We start from the raw sequence: 19,911 nt of genomic DNA on the forward strand, positions 1-19,911 counted from the left end.
TGATAAATGCTATTTTTTTCTGTTATCGGTATCGGCCTGATAAGAAAATTTGGCCGATACCTTAAAGCCGATAAATAATGCATTATTTCCTTCAGAGACACTTCAGATGCGCGCTGTTCGTTTGCAGCCTTTTGTGCAATTGTACGTTGTAATATTGTGTTTATTTGATGTATATCTGATTTATCTCATATAGAATGCGTTCGGTTAAGTTAAAAGAGCGCTTCAGTTTACCGGTGATCATCTTTAGCTCAGCGCACGCAGCTCAAACAGCAGTGCACAACATTAATAACTATGATTGGGAATGTTGTGTATATAACATTCTAATGAGAACATTATTATAATAAAACGTTGTGCATTCTTTGGGTTTAGTTGCTGTGTTTCAGCGCGTTGATATGGGAAGAGCGCATCCACAACAGGATCACACATTCTGACTATAGCACGCAATAACTGCATCATTTTGTACATCTATAAGTTGTAATATTATGTTTGTTGTATTGAATAATAATCTCAGGATGCATTTCCTTGAGTTAAATAAGCTGCCAGCAAAACGCTTCAGTTTACCATGTTCATTCAGCGCTTCAGCACGTGCAGTTCAACGGCTGCTATTTAAAACAGTGGTATTAATTTGTTACTTTTTCAAAATCATTGATACATTATTAATAACAACAACCACTTGTATTTTTCTCTTATTATTTTCATCAACAATATGGTTTAGTAATTAAAATAATTTAATTATTGTCCGTGCAAAGGCTATTCCGTTTTATTGATCTGTGGGGCATTCATTTTGATTCTTTACACGTGTAATGATGTCCAGTGACTTGTTTGCATTATTTATGCATAATTTTATTTATTTGTATGACTTTTTTATGACTAAATTTGGTAATGGGAGAGTAAAAATATTTTTAAAACGTACACCGTTCAAACTAGGCTGCTTATGTTGAAGTGTTTGGGATGTGGCTTTTAATGATGAGACCTTTTTTGTAATCAGGCTCTCAAAAAGTATATAACAATTTGGATATAGATTTATCGGCCAACATATCGGTTATCGGCTTTCAAAAATAAAGAATAATCGGTTATCGGTATCGGACAAAATTTTCATATCGGTGCATCCCTAATTTTAATCAAGGTTTGTGTAAAAATGTCTAAATGTTTGGGAGTCAATTTAAAAAGTAAGTCAAGATGCAGATGATAAAAATAAAAATCACCTCTGGTTCAACCATTTTTGAAATAGAATGTTAAGTCTAGTGCAATGCATTGTTGCATACAGTATTCCAGATTTAAATCTCTTCTACTTTCTTTTAAATTAACTTTTTTAACTTTTTTTTTTTGGAAAAAAAAAAAGAATTAAATGTTGATTGTGGTCTGTGCTTTGGTGCCAGCCTTAGCATACCGCACCAGTTGGACAGCACATTCCCCTCGTGTCTGCATTCAGCGTCTGCTTTATATCATGTTCACACTTCATTTATATGTCACGAAATATGAAAGCCGAAGAATTTCCAGCTTTCTATCGGCATGGATGGACTGCTGATCTCAAACTATGTGAGATCGTCACGGCATGAGCTGTAGGAGGACTAGCTAAGACAACCCTACGCCCACAGCACGGCCCATTCAAAGAAGCATTCATTGTGTTACTTCTTACAGAACAAGCTTTTAGCAACAAGAAAGCCTCCACTGTGGCATGCTGGGAGAGAGAAAGACGTCCCATCTCTGGTGTTTGTACACTAATTTAGCAGGGGAACTAAAAGTACTTGAGAAACTTTAGAAGACAGTCGTGTAACTCTAAAACACATCTATAAAACATCCCTTTGAAATGACAGGGGCAAGCTGGCATCCATTCTCCACAGTGTCAGGTTGAAAGCAGCTTAATGGCTTCTCTCCATGCTGAGCTGTCAAGACGAAAACAAGTTTGTATGGACGGCGCTGAAGAAGATTCGCGATACGTTTGCAGGGGGTTGGCACAGGATCCCGCTTCCACTGTCCACCATCGGCATCCCAGCTGCCTGCCTGTAACTCTAGCAAACATCAAGGACAGGACAGAGCTTTACCGAATTAACATATCTCACATATTGATCGTGCGGTGCTCTCTTTGAAACCGACACCTCCTCCCCTGCACTTTGAACTGGCCCCGGTTCTGCCCAAATGATTTCGGAAATAAAGGCCCTTAAAGGAGCAAGGCGTGGAGCGTCAGTTACGTGCCGGCTAAATTAAAATCAAGTAAACAGGAAACTGTGCACACTCTAGAAGATGCTTGGAAACAAGCTGCATTTCACTGATAAAGCAAGGGAAAATTGAAAAGCACGGCTGTTTTATCTGTTTCCAGGAAAATGGCTAAATCTGCTCTTAGTAGTAATACTATGCTATACAGGCCCGAGGTACAAAAAAGTTTTGGAATCGCATTGGGTTGATCACTCCATCTGCTGATTTCATTTCATCTAATTCTGCTTGTGTTTGCAGCCTCTTGGAAAGCAAGATCAATTGTGTGAATACATTTATGCCTCCAATAAATAAATTGAAGTAAATGTGCAAACTTTAAAGTGAAAGTGACGTGACATGTGGCCAAAGTGCACACACACACAGCAGTGAACACACACACACCGTGAACACACACAATTTATGCTGTGGCGCCCGGGGAGCAGTTGGGGGTTCGGAACTTTGTTCAAGGGCACCTCAGTCGTGGTATTGAAGGTGGGAGAGAGTGCTGTACATTCACTCCCCCCACCTACAATCCCTGCCGGTACGAGATTCGAACCCGCAACCTTGGGTTACGAGTCCAACTCTCTAACCATTAGGCCACGACTTCCCCCTTAAAATGCCAGAAATAGTTTTGCTTGAGGTTGTCAGTCAACACATACTTTCAGTGTTAGACTGCAGCAACACCTCCTTCACCTTTGAGGCTGTCAGGAGGAGTTGACAGATAAAGATATGGTGCCAAAACTGTTGAGTTTCTCCCTAACAACAACACATGTCCAGAGCCTTTTTTCAACCCCTCTTCTCTCTTTTTCTCGAGCTGTTTCCAGACTTGTACTGTGAGTTCCAATGCACATCACATTTAGAGTGAACATAATATAGTGAAGGGTGTAAGACCACATCAAAGCACACCTTCAAAAAAAAAGAAAAAAGAAAAAAAAAACCGGGGGAAATATTGGCGGCACTGGCTTAATTCCACAAATGGCAAATTTAACTACACAAGTCTCTTTTTGTTAACACATTTAAGGAATCCTTGGAATAAATTGTTGGTGTGTTGGTTATGGACTCGAAACAAAAAACTGTGAAAAACGACTTTATCCAAACTTAATTACGGTCATCCATCAAACGTACTGCAGGCATCAGTTTCAGGTTGCTAACCTCAGTGACGGGTTTGATTGATTTAAATGTTTAAATATGACTTTTAAATTGCTTTTTGAAGATGTATCAACACTTGCAATGAGAGTATAAAGTACTTAATGTCATTTGAATATTTAAGTCAAAGGCTCAAGGTTTGGCTGCTTAGCATAACTTTTTAGTTAGTTAAACTTTATTGTCCAGACTTTGCTCAAATTGGTCTTTGGTCTCACTGTACATACAATAATGATATTACAAGTATTACACAAACTGGTAACACTTTATTTTAAGGTGTCCTTGTTACATGTTACATGTACATACTATTCTAATTACAATAAATGATACATAATTACACACAAGTAAACCTAATCCAAGCCATATAGTAAGTACATGCAGTTAGTTAATTAATATCACTTAGTACTTAAATGTATAACTACACTGTAACAAGGACACCTTAAAATAAAGTGTAACCCACAAACACATAATTGTTCAAAAGATTTATGGTACAAATCTGTTTATATATTGATTTACTTGGTTTCCTATAATACTGACCAGCTGGTAATAATTCAAAGGCATAATTAATTGGGTGAGTTGTGTCTTTACTTATAACAACTCCTTTTGTGTAAACTGCCATGCCATAGAATTGATCTATTGAATTTTGGTTGGATCCCACAATTTTACTTGCCATCCTTATAATACTATTTATTTTTACTTTATTTGCAGATGCTATTCATCCAAACCAAGCCATTGTGTTATACCTTAAAATAATCTCAACTACATCAAAGCAAAAACATCATTACGATATTTCTTAAGGGACAAACATACAATGAACAAAACAATACCAAAAGGAGGGCACTCCAGTGGAAGAGTGGAACAAACACAACAAAAGACTGTGAAGACTTCAAAGGGACTCGTCTACAGACCCTGTATCCTCTCCTCAAACACATCTAAACTAATTGGTGCATCTTTTCTCTCTGACCTCACTCTACTTGTTTCATTTCTTACAGGCTGCACGACTACGGAGGCGAGGCCCGGCATTCAGTGGCCGGACTTACAAAAGCCTACAGGCAGACGAATAAAGGCTATGTCTAATGAGAGAGGATTCTTCCACTACACTAGCTACCAATCACAGAGGAAAGAAAAAGCTATTATGGATCTTTAAAAGAGTGGAAACTCAGGATAGGTGTGCAGACACAGGGCTCAAAAGGAGTGAGGCACCTCCCTCTGTGACAGACCTTTGATTTCTTCTCTAGGAACAATGGAGGAACAAGCTTAATCCAGCCAGTTTATAATGAGCTATAAGCTTTCTTTTCACAGCAAAAAATGTCCTCCCTTATTTTGCTGCTAATCAAGGACAAATGCCTGGTCCTTTTCAGGTCTGCCGAACCTCATTCTTTTGCTGCCGCATTTTCAAGTGTCCTAGGTTGAAGATGAGATGGTCTTGAGATCGGTGAGAATGGTTGGGCTTTGGCTCGACGTATAGAAGCTCTATGTTCAAGAGGCCCCATTCACAACTCATCTTTCCAATTGCGCAGGAACGATGGAGAGTTTGCAATTGTGCATTCGGGACAGCAAAGCAGGAATGAAGTCGGAGTTGCTTTCAATGCTAAAATTGCCAAAAACTTTTGGCTTTTTGGTTGTAGTGTTGGGGCACTAGTGTGGCCGATTTGACACTTAAATGCCTCCATGGGCTGCAGTGGACCAGAACAACAGCCCAGGAAAAACAACAAAGAGCTCAAACCTCATTCACACTGTGAAAGGACTAGCATCCAGCCGATGAGGCATGTAGCGAACAGGCTTTTTTCTTTCCCTCCACCGCACAAGAAGCGAGAGAGGTGTATGAGGAATCTATTAAAGCAAAATGACAAGTAATCGGCTTATGAAGCAAGGCAAAATGAAGTATTCTGGGGCCTAAACCTCACATTACAGTTCAACTCCTAGTGGTGCTTCCAGATAACTCCAGGGGGTTACAAAAAGCCGGCCATTACAGCGATGAGGGATCTACAAAGCGCTACAAATTAATAGGCCCTCTAACAGGAAGCTGTATTGCAAACAGCACGACAAGAAACATTAAACAACCCAAAACAAGCATTTCAAATGTTTCATTTTTACACTTACAAAACTTAATTTGCCTTACACAAGTTCTTATTTATTTAGTGCTTGGGATGTAAATATTTGTTTTGACAATGATTCAAACTGATTACTTACTGATTCTTTACAGTATGATCAGGAATCAGTCCCATATGCTACAGATATTCTGGAAAGATTCAACATTATTTCCAAAAAATACTTTAGATATAACTGTAACTGGAGAAACATTTTGCATATTGAATAAATTGAATTTTGGATAAGAAATTAATGTACATTAAAATAAAAATAAAAAAATAAAGATATCATGTCAGTAAAGTATCAAACAGATGCTGAATTTGCATAACAGATCAAATTAACAGTAATTTACATAAAAGATAAAACTAATAGTAAATTGCCTGTCATATATAGGGGAATAATGAGTGTATTTCAAATAAGCAGGGTCAAAGAATTAACTATATATTAATGGTGTGTAACACGCAATGAATTTCTGGCATGAAACTCTAGATGGCGCAACTCAATCTGACCTAATGACATCATCACATGGCACAGCTGATTGGTTCTCTCGAGCCAATGAGCTCACTGCTCAACATTCAAATATATGACTAGTGCTTGCCGTTGCAGTTGCAGCTTGCTTCAGAAACCCTCCACCTTCCCCAGCTCCACCTGTATAGATCTGCTATGAGGTGATCATGGGGGTTATTTCATATATGTTATATTTGCAGCAGCAACATTTTGCATATTGAATAAATTGAATTTTGGATAAGAAATTAATGTACATTATTTATTCAATAAAAAAATAAAGATTGATATCATGTCAGTAAAGTATCAAACAGATGCTGAATTTGCATAACAGATCAAATTAACAGTAATTTACATAAAAGATAAAACTAATAGTAAATTGCCTGTCATATATAGGGGAATAATGAGTGCATTTCAAATAAGCAGGGTCAAAGAATTAACTATATATTAATGGTGTGTAACACGCAATGAATTTCTGGCATGAAACTCTAGATGGCGCAACTCAATCTGACCTAATGACATCATCACATGGCACAGCTGATTGGTTCTCTCGAGCCAATGAGCTCACTGCTCAACATTCAAATATATGACTAGTGCTTGCCGCTGCAGTTGCAGCTTGCTTCAGAAACCCTCCACCTTCCCCAGCTCCACCTGTATAGATCTGCTATGAGGTGATCGTGGGGGTTATTTCATATATGTTATATTTGCAGCAGCAATATTTCTTACATGCTCACAGCAGCATGTTGTGGATGTATTGGCAGTAGCAAGTCTCGGTACTTGCTCTGCCGCAGCAGCAGCAGCGTAGCTGATCTATTCTGCCAAGACCAAATACATTAACATTGTCATGTATATTACCATGCCAATCCCTCTGAGAGTTGTCATGACAGAACTATAGTTATCGTAATCCATTATTAATTCTTCTCATAATTATTAATACATTTTTATTACTGAATACATCATAGAAGCACCATTTAGTACTAAATGAGTTGAGAACAATATATTCAGCATGTTTTTAAATCATGTTAAAACGTTGCAAAACTCATTTGACTCCATTATTTATTATTCATCCAAGGGTTCCTCTTCATCTGAGATTCCTCATCTACGACTCCTTGGAGTCCACAATCTCTCTTATGTGACTCATATATCTGGCACACCTATCTGAGGCGCGTCTCATGAATTCTCAACCCTGCAGATCGGAATGCACCTCCTCTTTCTTTCTCTTTCTGGTGTCTGTCTTCCACAGAAGGTGAAGCGATGCAGAACCCCCGTGCAGGCTGGATGGAGGCCACGTTAGACTTGCCTGCCTTTGCAGGACTTTCATAAACAGGGGGGGGGAATGAAACGCAATCCCAGGCCTCGTGCATTCAACCGGCCTGACTGCTTCAATGTTTTGTTTGTGTTTTTTCCTTTTTTCGGCTCTTTGAGCGTCTCCCTACCCCTAGTCCCTTTGAAACCCAAGCTCACCCCCACCTGTAACGGGACAGGCACCATGTTTTCATAATCGTGTGTTTAAAATGGCATCTTTATTTCCTGAGCCCTATTTCCGGAGGAATTGTTCACAAACAATGAGAACGAGGAGGATTTGCTTGACTTGCGGTGCGGCTGTGACTATAAAGAGAGTTGAGGGTTCAACAACAAATTTATCTAGCTTTGAAAGAAATACTGACGCAAGGCCAATTATTGTGGATAAGTGTGTAGCAGTGTTTTATACAAGGTTCTTTTGTGGGCAAATTCAAGATAATCTCTTCCTCTGATTTATTTTTTATTGGGGTGGTTTGAAAGGCCACTAATGTTTGGTTATGATAAACACATCCTATAAACCACGATCAAAGAAAGAGATGTTTTGTATCACATTGTAACAACCCAGACTCAACTCAATCTGTATCTTTGTTGTAAATTTACAGACTTGAAATTTGAACAGCAGATTTTTCTTTCCTCTATGTTTTCATAAGACACTATTTTTCATTCTCTCTCTCCTTTGAACCATGACTGCCATTACAACAAAGTCTGTTTTGCATCTTGTAGAAAACAGTGTTGGGCACGTATAAGGGAATGTGCAGCTTCAACTCCACTCCAGCTGCTCTTCTAAGGGCTTGATCCACCTTATTTTGTCATGCATGTCACTTGGATAGGTCATGGTGTCATGGGTGCTAGTGGTCACATGACTATTCAGAAAAATCTGCTTAGTTTCTACTTTGGTTTAGAACAGGGTTTCCCAAACAGGGTTTGAGAGGAAACTGCAGAAAACCATGAATATGTGAATGTGTTGTGAAATTATTGAAATATCAACTTCTCACGGAGTACTAACAGGGATAAATTTTACACCTAAGGGGTTTGGCAGACAAAAAAAATGCTGGGAAAAACATTTGAGAAGCCCTGGTTTAGGAGGGACATGAAAGAAGGCACTCCTTCATAGCACTCCTCATTTCGATTACACCCAGTTACCCCGTGAAATAACAGCTATATACCGTAACGGCAGACTTCTGGAAGTAAAACCTCCATTCAAAATCTCCATAGAGAAATTGATTTTTTTGTGATAATATTTCAACCCCAGAACTAGCATGAGCTGGAAAAATGTAAAGTGATTGTGTGTGCTTCTGTTTAAGCCAACCGATTTCAAAAATACAGTAAAATAATTTTTTTAAATGCCAACTTCTTTAAAGTAGTATACTGTAAAACTAAATATGGGACAGGGAATGTTAAAACATAAAAACAAACAAAACAAACAAACAAACAGACAAACTTAAAAATACTGCCTCCCTCTGACAAGAAATCATATTAAAAAGATCGATTCCATCAAATCCAGTAAGGTTTTATGGAATGAGAAGTTCATTCATTCTCTTAAAAATCCTTTATCTTTTTTAGTATTGAAATACATTTTGCTTCGATTGATTTTTTGTAATGTATTTCATTTTGGAGATCTTTGGTTTAATTTAAGACCTACAGTACAACCCTTTATTGAAAAATATTTTGAAATACCAAGAAAATAAATGGAAAAACACTTCCTGAAACCATCTGTCTTTTCCTTCTCAAGCTCTCAGCAATCCCTTGGCCATAATTCACACACAGCATATCCTTAGTTATGAGATGGACATTCAGTCTTTGCTATTATTTTACAAAAATTAGGAAGCAGTACCGTAAAAAAAATCATTTATCAGTCAAACCGGTAAATCAAATTTTTCAGAAGAGTAACTGAGACTTAAGATATTACTGAAGTGTCACACAAATCTAATCTGGGAGATACCTGCTGCTGAGAACTAGAACACAGCTACGTTCTTTGAGACGGGTGTTTGAGGATGAGACACAGATTTCTCATTTAAACTGATGAAACCAGATACATGCCTTCTGGATCTTTGAATTTCATTCAATATTTAATAAGTTCTTTCAGATGGACTCTTATGAAGGATGCTATCATATCTGTTTTCTTTCATTTATCCTCAAGACAGCTGTGGAATCTGACACTTCCGTCATGATTAATGGATGGAGAACAAGGATTACAGTGCAAGTGGTGGCTCACTGACTACACAGCTCAGAAAGCGGTTTAATTAAAAAAAATGTCATCTTATTTACTTTGAAATAATGCACAAAAATACATATTTTAATATTGAAGTCCTGGCTTCAATTTAACCAGTGATGGCAAAGCTGATTTTTTTTTTTTTTAAACTAGGTTCCTTTTTTTTTTCAGGAATCTTTGATGAATAGAAATTTCGAAAGAACAACATTTATTTGTAATAGAAATCTTTTGTAACATTATAAATGTCTTTACTTTAACTTGACCAATTTTATGTATTGTTGATGAAAGAAAATATTATTTAAAAAACTAAATCATACCTACCCTAAATCTTTAAAACATATCTTTTATTCTTTAAAACAATCATCAATGTTGGGCATGTCGTGAATGTGAATTTGAAAGATTAACAATGCTTCCAGTGGCTTTCAAAGTTTTTCTGTTCAGAATGTTCACCAAAGAAAAAGCAAAAAATACCAGTAACAATCATTGTTTTTTTCTTCTTGGAAAGACAATTTACAGCTTCTGGAATTTACTGGAAAATAGCAATAGATTGGCACTTAAGTAGGGTGGTCTTGATGACTCCACCTTGGAAATTTTCAACTTTTTTCCCCTCCCAAGATGCAGGTATATGATGCCACATGAAAATGCCATCAGCGACATAAAAAATGATTCTCTACTGATAAAATACACCTGCAAAATAAATGCCAGCACTGCCATCTTGTTTATTCTTATGCCTTTTATTTGAATCAGTGTTAATTTTGACAGCAAATTTTGATTTAGTTTTAGTCATTGTCTTTTGACTAAAATGCCATTTAGTTTTAGTCATATTTTAGTCATCTGAATTGTTTTTAGTTTTAGTCTAGTTTTAGTCGACTAAATATCATAAGATTTTAGCCGACTAAATCTATAGCAAATTTAGTCGGCTAAAATCGAATGGGTTTAGTTACAGTGCATTTATTAAGCATTTCTCTAAAATGCCCAAACTCTCCTGGTAGATGGCTGCGTTGACTGTGGACTTCAGAAAACACAGTGGACCAAAGTCCTTTTTTCAGTAAGTAAATTTTGCATTTCATTTGGAAATCAAGGTCCCAGAGTCTGGAGGAAGAGTGGAGAGGCACAGAAACCATGTTGCTTGAAGTCTAGTGTGAAGTTTCCACAGTCGTTTTACGTGAATACTCATCAAAATGGACAATTCAACATCATTTTGTGTGTAATTCTCTGTTCACGTGACGCGAAAGAGTACTCGCGCACTGTGAGACACGCTTTCTGTGTGTAGCCTATTTTCTGCGCTCAGAAAACCGGACCGAATTGAGTTCTCTCTTGCATCATCAGATTTATCCATGTGTCTGCTCTTCTCTTACTCCCACATATTGACATTTTTTAAAAGTTTTATGTGACGTGCAGCATTCAAGTGTGTTAGCTTATGTCCCGACCGGTTCGTAAGCATCTAATCTCCGAACCACGCAGCAGATTCGTTCTGAATGAATCTCTTCCCAAATCGTCCCTCCCTAATATTTTCGTCTCGTTTTTACTCGTTGACGAAAATGTCAATAGATTTACGTCATAGTTTTGACCTACAATAATGTACAGTATTTGAAAAAGAATGTGTTTTTTGAACATTAAAGTATGTTCTAAGTAAAGTACATATTCTGTTACACCAAACACCAAAATAATGATCTTTAAAATAGCATCATATGACCCCTTTAATACTAACTTTGGCAACACTTTAGTATAGGGACCAATTCTCACTATTAACTAGTTGCTTATTAGCATGCCTATTATTAACATATTGCCTGTTTATTAGTACTTATAAAGCACATATTCTACATGACCATATTCTACACCCCTAATCCCAATACTTAACAACTACCTTACTAACTATTAATGAGCAGCAAATTAGGAGTTTATTGGGGCAAAAGCTGCAGTTAATGGTTTGTTAATAGCAAGAATTGGACCTTAAAATGAAGTGTGACTAACTTTTTTTATTTACTTAGTAAGACAATTGACAGACGAAAGAAAACAAGATCAGAAAAGTTGCTACTGGATTTAACCACATGAGCACTGTGACTCAACATGTAACCACTACACCACAGCTCCAACTCCAAAAGTTTAAGATTTGTTAATAGCAAGAATTGGACCTTAAAATGAAGTGTGATTCTAACTTTTTTTATTTACTTAGTAAGACAATTGACAGACGAAAGAAAACAAGATCAGAAAAGTTGCTACTGGATTTAACCACATGAGCACTGTGACTCAACATGTAACCACTACACCACAGCTCCAACTCCAAAAGTTTAAGATTTGACGTGGAAACGTGTACACATGGGAGGATCCAATTTTAGATCTGTCTTAATTTAACATGCTTTGCGTACACATGCCACTTGAGTGTTTTTAAGGTTTAGATCCATTAACTAACAGAACAGGATCTGGAAGTGGAGGATGAATGAGTGGTTTCAGAAATTGCCTTGTGAGTTGTTGTTGAAGTAAAAAAGGAGACAATGGAAAGCAAGCCAAGTGAAAAAAAAAAAAACTAAAATAAATAGGAAAAAAATATCGGCAATGCTTTGTTTTTTTTGTCCTTTGACTTCTGTGTAGAAACGTGCTCTGGTGCCATGAAATATAAAAACATGGAAAGGAAAACTGTGAAAATATTTATACAAATGAAACACAGTATGAGACAGATTAATTGGCAGGGTAAAAAGGCAGCCGTAATAAGAAAAATGTGTCAACATTAATCACTGAATCCAAGCGTGCAAATATAAAATACAAAAAAGTTCTGGACTAATTATTATAACCACATCTTGAGAAATGAATACATCGCTTAAAATCCCCACATTTAAAGTCACTCCACAGAAGGAAACAAGAATGTACTTTACTGTGTAGATCGCTTTATTTTAAATAACTAAAATAAATAGGAAAAACATTTTTTTTTTTTGTCCTTTGGCTTCTGTGTAGAAACGTGCTCTGGTGCCATGAAATATAAAAACATGGAAAGGAAAACTGTGAAAATATTTATACAAATGAAACACAGTATGAGACAGATTAATTGGCAGGGTAAAAAGGCAGCCGTAATAAGAAAAATGTGTCAACATTAATCACTGAATCCAAGCGTGCAAATATAAAATACAAAAAAGTTCTGGACTAATTATTATAACCACATCTTGAGAAATGAATACATCGCTTAAAATCCCCACATTTAAAGTCACTCCACAGAAGGAAACAAGAATGTACTTTACTGTGTAGATCGCTTTATTTTACTAAATGGAACACCATATAAAGAGCATAACACAGATGTTATGACATCCTATAAAAATATTCCACTAGGGCAGGGTTCCTCAAATCTTACCCTGGAGGTCCAATGCGCTGCAGAGTTTAGCTCCAACCCTGATCAAACTCAGCTACCTGTGATTTTCTAATGATCCTGAAGACATTGATTAGCATGCTCAGGTGTGTTTGATTAGGGTTAGAGCTAAACTCTGCAGGAAAGTGGCTCTCGTGGGCCAGATTTGAGGATCCCTGCACTAGGGGAATTATCTTTAAAAGCCAAAGCAAATCATGTAACAATCTGACATCTACGAACATAAAAATGTTTTATTCTAAATACAATACCAGCCCAGAGAAATCAGTAAAACATTTTTGGTGTCGACCATTCTTACAATCATGACAAAGACTTTTTCGATATTTTATTATCTGTATTCGCACACTATAAAAGAAAATCTAGGCTTTCCAAAACACTACAAAACAACGTAGCTAACACCTATCAAACTACACCTCGGCCTCCACTGGCACGGCTTGAATTACGTTGAAGGTGGGATGTGCCAGCAGAGGGATTAACAAACAAGTCCAAGTTCAAGGGCCCTGACTAAACAGCATGGCGGAGATGGTTGCGGTGCATCAAAGCCGTCCTGGCACATCTTGGGGCGTCCCAGCACAGTGGGTGCAGCTGCTCAACTGAGGTCATCTTGGCAGCTGCCCCTGCCGCCCCCCTCCCTACCCGCCCAAAGTTCAGGGGTTCGCTTATTGCCTTCAGCTGCAAAGTAACTTCTCATTCATGCTTAATTATGAGAAGACTTTTTATACACGCTTGTTTTCTTATTCTCATATTGCTTGCTTCAATTCTCCTCACATGTTTCATGATGTTTACTCTTGATTTTCAGCTAGAGTGGGGAGGGAATGGGTAGATTTCATGCAGTATATTTATTTATTATTTATTTTCCTTGAATATTCTAAAAAAGCTACAATTTCATGAAAATTCCATTAACCTACTCAGTAAAGAATTTAGCATTTGCAGTGAAACTGAGTGTGAATTTGACATTTATTTTATTTTTTTATGCTGTCCCATAGTGCTGTCCGAAATTGTGAGGCAGAGTCTGATTCGTTTATTATTAAATGGTATTGGTCATCTTGCAGTGAGACGGAGTATGCATTCTGAAAAAAATAAAAATAAATTTATATATATATATATATATATGGTATTAAATAAGTCACATAAAGAGAGGGACAATATCCAAAACATGGATATGTACTTGGTTGCATTTTCCATTAAATCATATGAATGCCCAAAGTGGATTTTACTTTCATTGATAAGCCTGATAAAGAATTACTGTAGAAGAGAAACGTTTGTTTGCATTGTCATTTTGTTGTTCAGGAGTGAAAAGGCTGATTTAGAACCAGCTTTACTTTGTTTTTATATATCAGTCAGATATTCAATCTGAGATTATAAATTAGCACGCACACTTTGACAAACATTATACATTGTCCTTCAACAGGAAATACAATAATTAACAGGGCAAAGGAAAATGATTTTCTACTCCCCAGTTATGAGTAGGGAGACTGGGATACACACGCTTCAACAGAAAGAAACAGGTTTACTATATGCAGCCACCACACTAAGAGATGCACATGCAGGGGTCAGGATCACTAATGACCCACTGTATGCTACAAAACAAATAGTCCATTCACCGCTGGGGATGTTCTCAATTCCTCTAATTTAGCTCCATTGTCTTGCATTACATAGGGCTCATCTGAGAGGATCATTAAATAAAAGGATCATTAACTTAGACCAGCTAATATAAAACTCGCCCTGAAAGAGGCACTCCACCAGGGTCTCCATTTAGACTTGGCATTGCTTTAGATGGATGCTTTTGCAGTCCCAAATTACCCCACTGGTTAACATTATCATCCTTGAAGTTTAAGGTGACTACACACACAAGGCAGATGTGAACACTGCTGGGCATTTAGAAGTTATGGCGGTGGCTTGCCGTTTTGTCTGTGTACCATCTCTGATGAATGTACGTGGTGAGATCACAAGACTGGCCCAGAGCCCCTCCTCATGCAAGTAGACGGATCACTATTTGGAACGTGGCCAAATTAGGCCCTGATTAAGTTGGCGAGTGGCCAGCGCGCTCATTCAGCCATCTAAACTTTACACACAGTAGAACAAAGGTCCAAGTACTGGACTGCAGGTCTGAGAAAAGGCCATCGAAATCCCAAAATGATCACAGAGCTGTGGATTAAGTATTTTAAGGATCCTTCTGCTTGATTTGGCCATTTCTGGTTGGCTCAAGTCAACAAAGGAAGTTGCTGTTCATGGCTACAGATGTCATATTTTATTTAAAAATGAGGCTGTGAGTGATAGTATAGTCTATTTAATATTTTTTACAAAAATAGCCCAACATATTTTAGGCCGATTCTGGTTGTTTGTAGGTTTTGTGCACCGTCAATGCTTTGACCAAGGATGCTACAAAACAATATATTAAAAATAATTTAGTTTAGGAGATAATGAGTCTTATTTACATAAAAGCATGAACACCCTCAGCTGTAATAACAGTATACTGGTGAAAAAACATTTGGAAGACGCTCCAGTGCGTATTTGTGCTTGTGCTCTTGTTTCTATTTACAACATGTTTTTGCAGCGTTAAGCAATGTAGCCATTCACAGACATACTGTGTTGATTTTTTGTACACAATGGCCAATCAAAGGCATCAGAGGCCGGAGTTTTTGTCCAGTGCTGAGTGAATAAAAAGAGAGCGCTCCTTTGTGTGCTTTCTAGGCTACATAAATTCCATTTTGAATTTGTATAAAACTTTTGGTTTCATGCTTAGAGGACCAATGGTCACGTACACAATGCAAAGCTTCCACCCTCAGTGGTTTGATTCTGGAACTGGACCTGATGTAGATATGTGTATTTACAGCTGGCTAATGAAAGGTCTGTAATCTGGGTCAGTATAAAAGGTGTTTATTGTGTTTGAACTAGTTTTGCACACTTAGCATTGCTTGAGGATCTTGCCGTGCGTTTTTAAAGAGCATCATATGCTTGCTGAGAGTGACAAAGGGCTGTAAAGGTTAAATATATGGAGAGCTTTTGGCAGGTTTTATGCATGTTACTAACCTTAAGCATGTGGTCACTCATTTAGAATACTCTCAGTAACATTAGAACAAGGTTAAGAACATGTATTGTGAACTAGGCAGAAGTTCTCCAAGCAATTATTACGTGACTCACTGTCGTCAAAATAAACTGCTATCTTGAGAGGTTTTGTATAACTTACCAATGACGATGAGGGTGTAGTTAATGTTGACGCTGCCAAAACCATTGGTGGCTTTACAAATGAATGTCCCAGCATCCTCTGTCTCCACCTCTTTGATACGGAGAGCTTGCTGAAGGACCTTGAAGCGCATCCAACCACTGTGGATGTTTCGTCCGTCTTTGGTCCACATGATGAGGGGTGGTGGATCACCCTCCACAGGACACTGAAGTTTCATGGTGCGTCCAATTCTGACCGTCTGACGGTGAGCTACCTTCTCTGCTACACGTGGAGGACCTACAGAGAACAAGATGATGATAATAATTGTCATTATAGAGCATCTGAAAACACATGAAAACACATTTCTACAATTGTCCTCCTCCCTCTGAAATTACTGGCAAAAATGTTAGCTGATGAAACAAAATGTCGAGTTGAAAAAGTATGGACAGAGCTGTAGCCTTGAGATTGGAAAGTGACCATGGAATCAAAATGGACAATCTCTCCTCATCTTGTCACTCGCATGAAATGACCGAGAAAACGGCAAACAACAACACTTTCTACAATCCAGTCAATTCCCGATGGACAAAATCAAGTGTCGCCCTACTTTCTTTTTGTTTGAGAAGTCATTTCAAAAATAGGAAAAAAAGTCAGCCGCAATTTGTCTTCATACCTGCTCTAAGCTTTTCTGTTCTAAAAAAAATCCTCAATCGTATTCAACAGTTCACTATGCTGGGGTCTTGTATACTGGCTGTTGCACTGAAGTAAAATGAACGCTTCAGTGCATTCAACTAATACTAGAGATTAGACAAAGCCTTCAGGAGTCTTGGCCTGGCTGAGCAGAGTGAGGCTTCCCCCTCACACACAGGCCTGCTTACTCTTGTTAAAAGACCCAATGCAGGAAATTGATAGTGTCACTGTGTTTATGTCTGTGGGGAAATTTTAACCGCAGTCCCGTCAGCCAGCCATGTCTTGCTGGCGTAACTCTGCTACTGGACTGCACTGTTTGTGTGCTCCTCAGTTGGTGGCTCCTCTGAGGTTAGAAAGGTCAGAGTCTGCAAATACTGTCCATGCTGGTTCCTCTCAAAGCTGTGCGAGTCACTCTAATAGCCGTTTACGTAAGGCTAATGCCAGATATTGGATCCATTTAGCTGCCACAAAACCGGGCTTAAGAAGATCTTGTGGTGAAACGTTTGAGAAACAGATTTCTACATGCAGTCATAACGCATGAAGGATATTACGTTTTAGATATTTTCTCTAAAAAAAACCACCATGCCTGTAATTGCAGCCATCACTCGGATAAATGAAGAGGAAGAGTGTTTTATCTCACTGTCAGACGTCCGTCCAACACTTAATCATTTCCAAATCCATCTCAACAAATTAAATCCTCAATCTGATGAAAGAGATCCTCTGAATGACAGTGGATGAGTCTGAAAAAAACATTAGGAAGTCATCTGAAGCCATATGTCAGGTTAATATGAGGAACAGATCAAAATCAGCGGGTATGGTGTAGACCCGATGTGACAAGGTTGTTCGCCACATTAGTTACATATGTATGTCCATGGACCACAAAACCAGTCATAAGGGTCAATTTTTTAAAATTGAGATTTATTTCAAAAAGCTGAATAAATAAGCTTTCCATAAATAAGCTTTTTTGTTGTTGTTGTTAGGATAGGACAATATTTGTCCGAGATACAACTATTTGAGAATCTGGAATCTGCCAAAATAATGTGCGGAAGGAGAGAGTGTCCATAGATTGAAACAAGCAACTAACATAATTAAAATTAAAATAATTAACCTTTCAGGATTCTTGAAGTTTTAAGAACTGATTGTTTTTACTATTTTCATCAAATTAGTTTAAAAGATGTTTTCAATTGTTTGTGATTACTGATTTTTTTTTTTAAAGGATTATGTTTTTTTAAAATATATATATATTTTTTACTCAATTTCTATGCAATAAAACATTTTAGAGATTGGCCTAGCTAGAAAATTCATATTCAATGTATATTAATTTGACATGACTTTTCCAGGCTTAGAAATCAAAGTCGAAAATTTTAAATTAGGCTTTGTCATATACACTGGCTTTTCAAGACAAAACCTGCAAACCCTGTTTCTCCAAAAAACAGTTGAGGTGATTGATTAAAATAATAAATAATTTGTTCTATTTTTATTACTATTTTTTATTATTTTATTTTAAAACATTTTATATCATTTTCAAACATCTTTAGCACAAGATAGGTGGATTTGATAGAAGAGAACTATTCAGGGCAGTATATGCAGTTTTTTTCTGCATTCCACCAAAGAATAATTCATTTTTAGCTAGGTATTTTTATCTTTGATGGTTATTTTTTCATTGTTCGTTAACAGATGAGACCTTTTTTGTAATCAGGCTCTCAAAAAGTATATAACAATTTGGATATAGATTTATCGGCCAACATATCGGTTATCGGCTTTCAAAAATAAAGAATAATCGGTTATCGGTATCGGCCAAAATTTTCATATCGGTGTATCCCTAATCAAAATACTACATATCCTGCTCTATTTCTACTATTATTATAATTTATCTTATTTTAAACCTTATTTTAAATCATTTTAGACATCCTGAGGCCCCAAGTGCATGTTAGGTGGATTGGATAGTTGAGAATTCAGGGGCAACCCTTTAAATCACTCGCATATGCGACTAAATCTTCACTCTGGGCGACTAAATGATGTCTAATATTAGCCAATGGCTAATAAATTCTCAGATTTTACTCACCTGTGTGTGAGTTGGAGGCTAAGTATAAGTTTAGCCAGTGCCGATCCTCCCTATACGCAAAGTACGCAAGCTGCGTAGGGCCCCCGAAACACCAGGAGGCCCCCTTGCTCTCAAAGATGATTTAATTTTAGTGTAGTTTTTGAATCTGGCCAGCGGTTATGAAAACCACTTATGTCATTTATTTTAATGCGGTGCTCTGTCACCCTTTCTACGTAAAAATCAGTCAATCAGTCAAATCAGTTTCTCAGGCGTACAAAGGCGTTTTATTCATTCATAACTTGTTATTCCTACCACCCCCCCTGCCGACACAATTCTGCGTAGGGCCCCCAGAAGTCTAGGATTGGCTCTGAGTTTAGCACAGATACTGTTTCACTCGCCGAACACTCTCTGACTGAGCGCTTCAGAGTTTCACTCTCCGTCAAGCGATCTGTGCCATTTTTCAGTTCATCTGAATGGATGTGCAACGCATCTGTATTTGACGAACCGTAAACTCTAGTGTGAAGGCGCACAACTCATCGTTGCTTTGTTTCACACACACGCGCAGAGAGAGAGAGAGAGAGATAGAGAATTGATGCACTACATGTAAACTATATTCTTTGTTGTATTTTCCTGTCAAATTAACAGCGTTCCTTTGGAATTCTTCAGCTTTTAAGAACTGCCGGTTTCTCCGGTAGTGGGCGGAACTAATGCGCAAGCGGCAATCTCATTGGCTGGCACTCACCTATTATCATCCCTGTTTTGATTTCAGCAAATCAGTTCGAGCGAACGCACACAACCTGATTAATATTCATGAATCCAGCAGCTCATTAATCCTTAGTGCGTTTTATATCGTTCTTATTAGTAGAATTCGTATCATTATCTTATCTGTAGTTTTGTTAGCTTTTTCCCAAAGTTTTTTTTTTTTTACAGAAACACTGAATGACCAAAAAAGCACCACCACCAGTCCGAAGTTCAGTTAAAATGACTAATGCTTGTATGAGCTCTTGACGCACTGATCGCACATTGTATTTATGCACAGGCACAGGCATTTCCATACATTCACGTTGTTTCCACACACATTCAAGATAATGTTTTGATTTGTCATGTTTATGTTGCTGTGTTTAGTTATACTGAATGGATCCGTGTACTGTAGTAGATATATGCAGTCAGCAGTAGTGTTGCCAGATTGGAAATGGCCAAGTATCGTACCAGAA

The 19,911-nt window shown here is 37.6% G+C and overlaps 1 protein-coding gene across 1 annotated transcript in view; it reads right to left on the reverse strand.

Annotated features, from left to right (window-relative positions):
• The window catches only part of LOC107562936 (fibroblast growth factor receptor-like 1), a 73,102-nt gene that overhangs the window by 15,581 nt on the left and 37,610 nt on the right, over nt 1-19,911 (reverse strand). The window contains exon 3 of the mRNA XM_016247694.1: nt 15,991-16,263. Coding sequence (XP_016103180.1) covers nt 15,991-16,263 — 273 coding nt within the window. The remainder of the gene's footprint in view (nt 1-15,990; nt 16,264-19,911) is intronic.

The sequence above is a fragment of the Sinocyclocheilus grahami genome, unplaced genomic scaffold (assembly GCF_001515645.1).
Source record: "Sinocyclocheilus grahami isolate Dianchi unplaced genomic scaffold, SAMN03320097.WGS_v1.1 scaffold849.1, whole genome shotgun sequence".
Classification (NCBI taxonomy): Eukaryota; Metazoa; Chordata; class Actinopteri; order Cypriniformes; family Cyprinidae; genus Sinocyclocheilus; species Sinocyclocheilus grahami.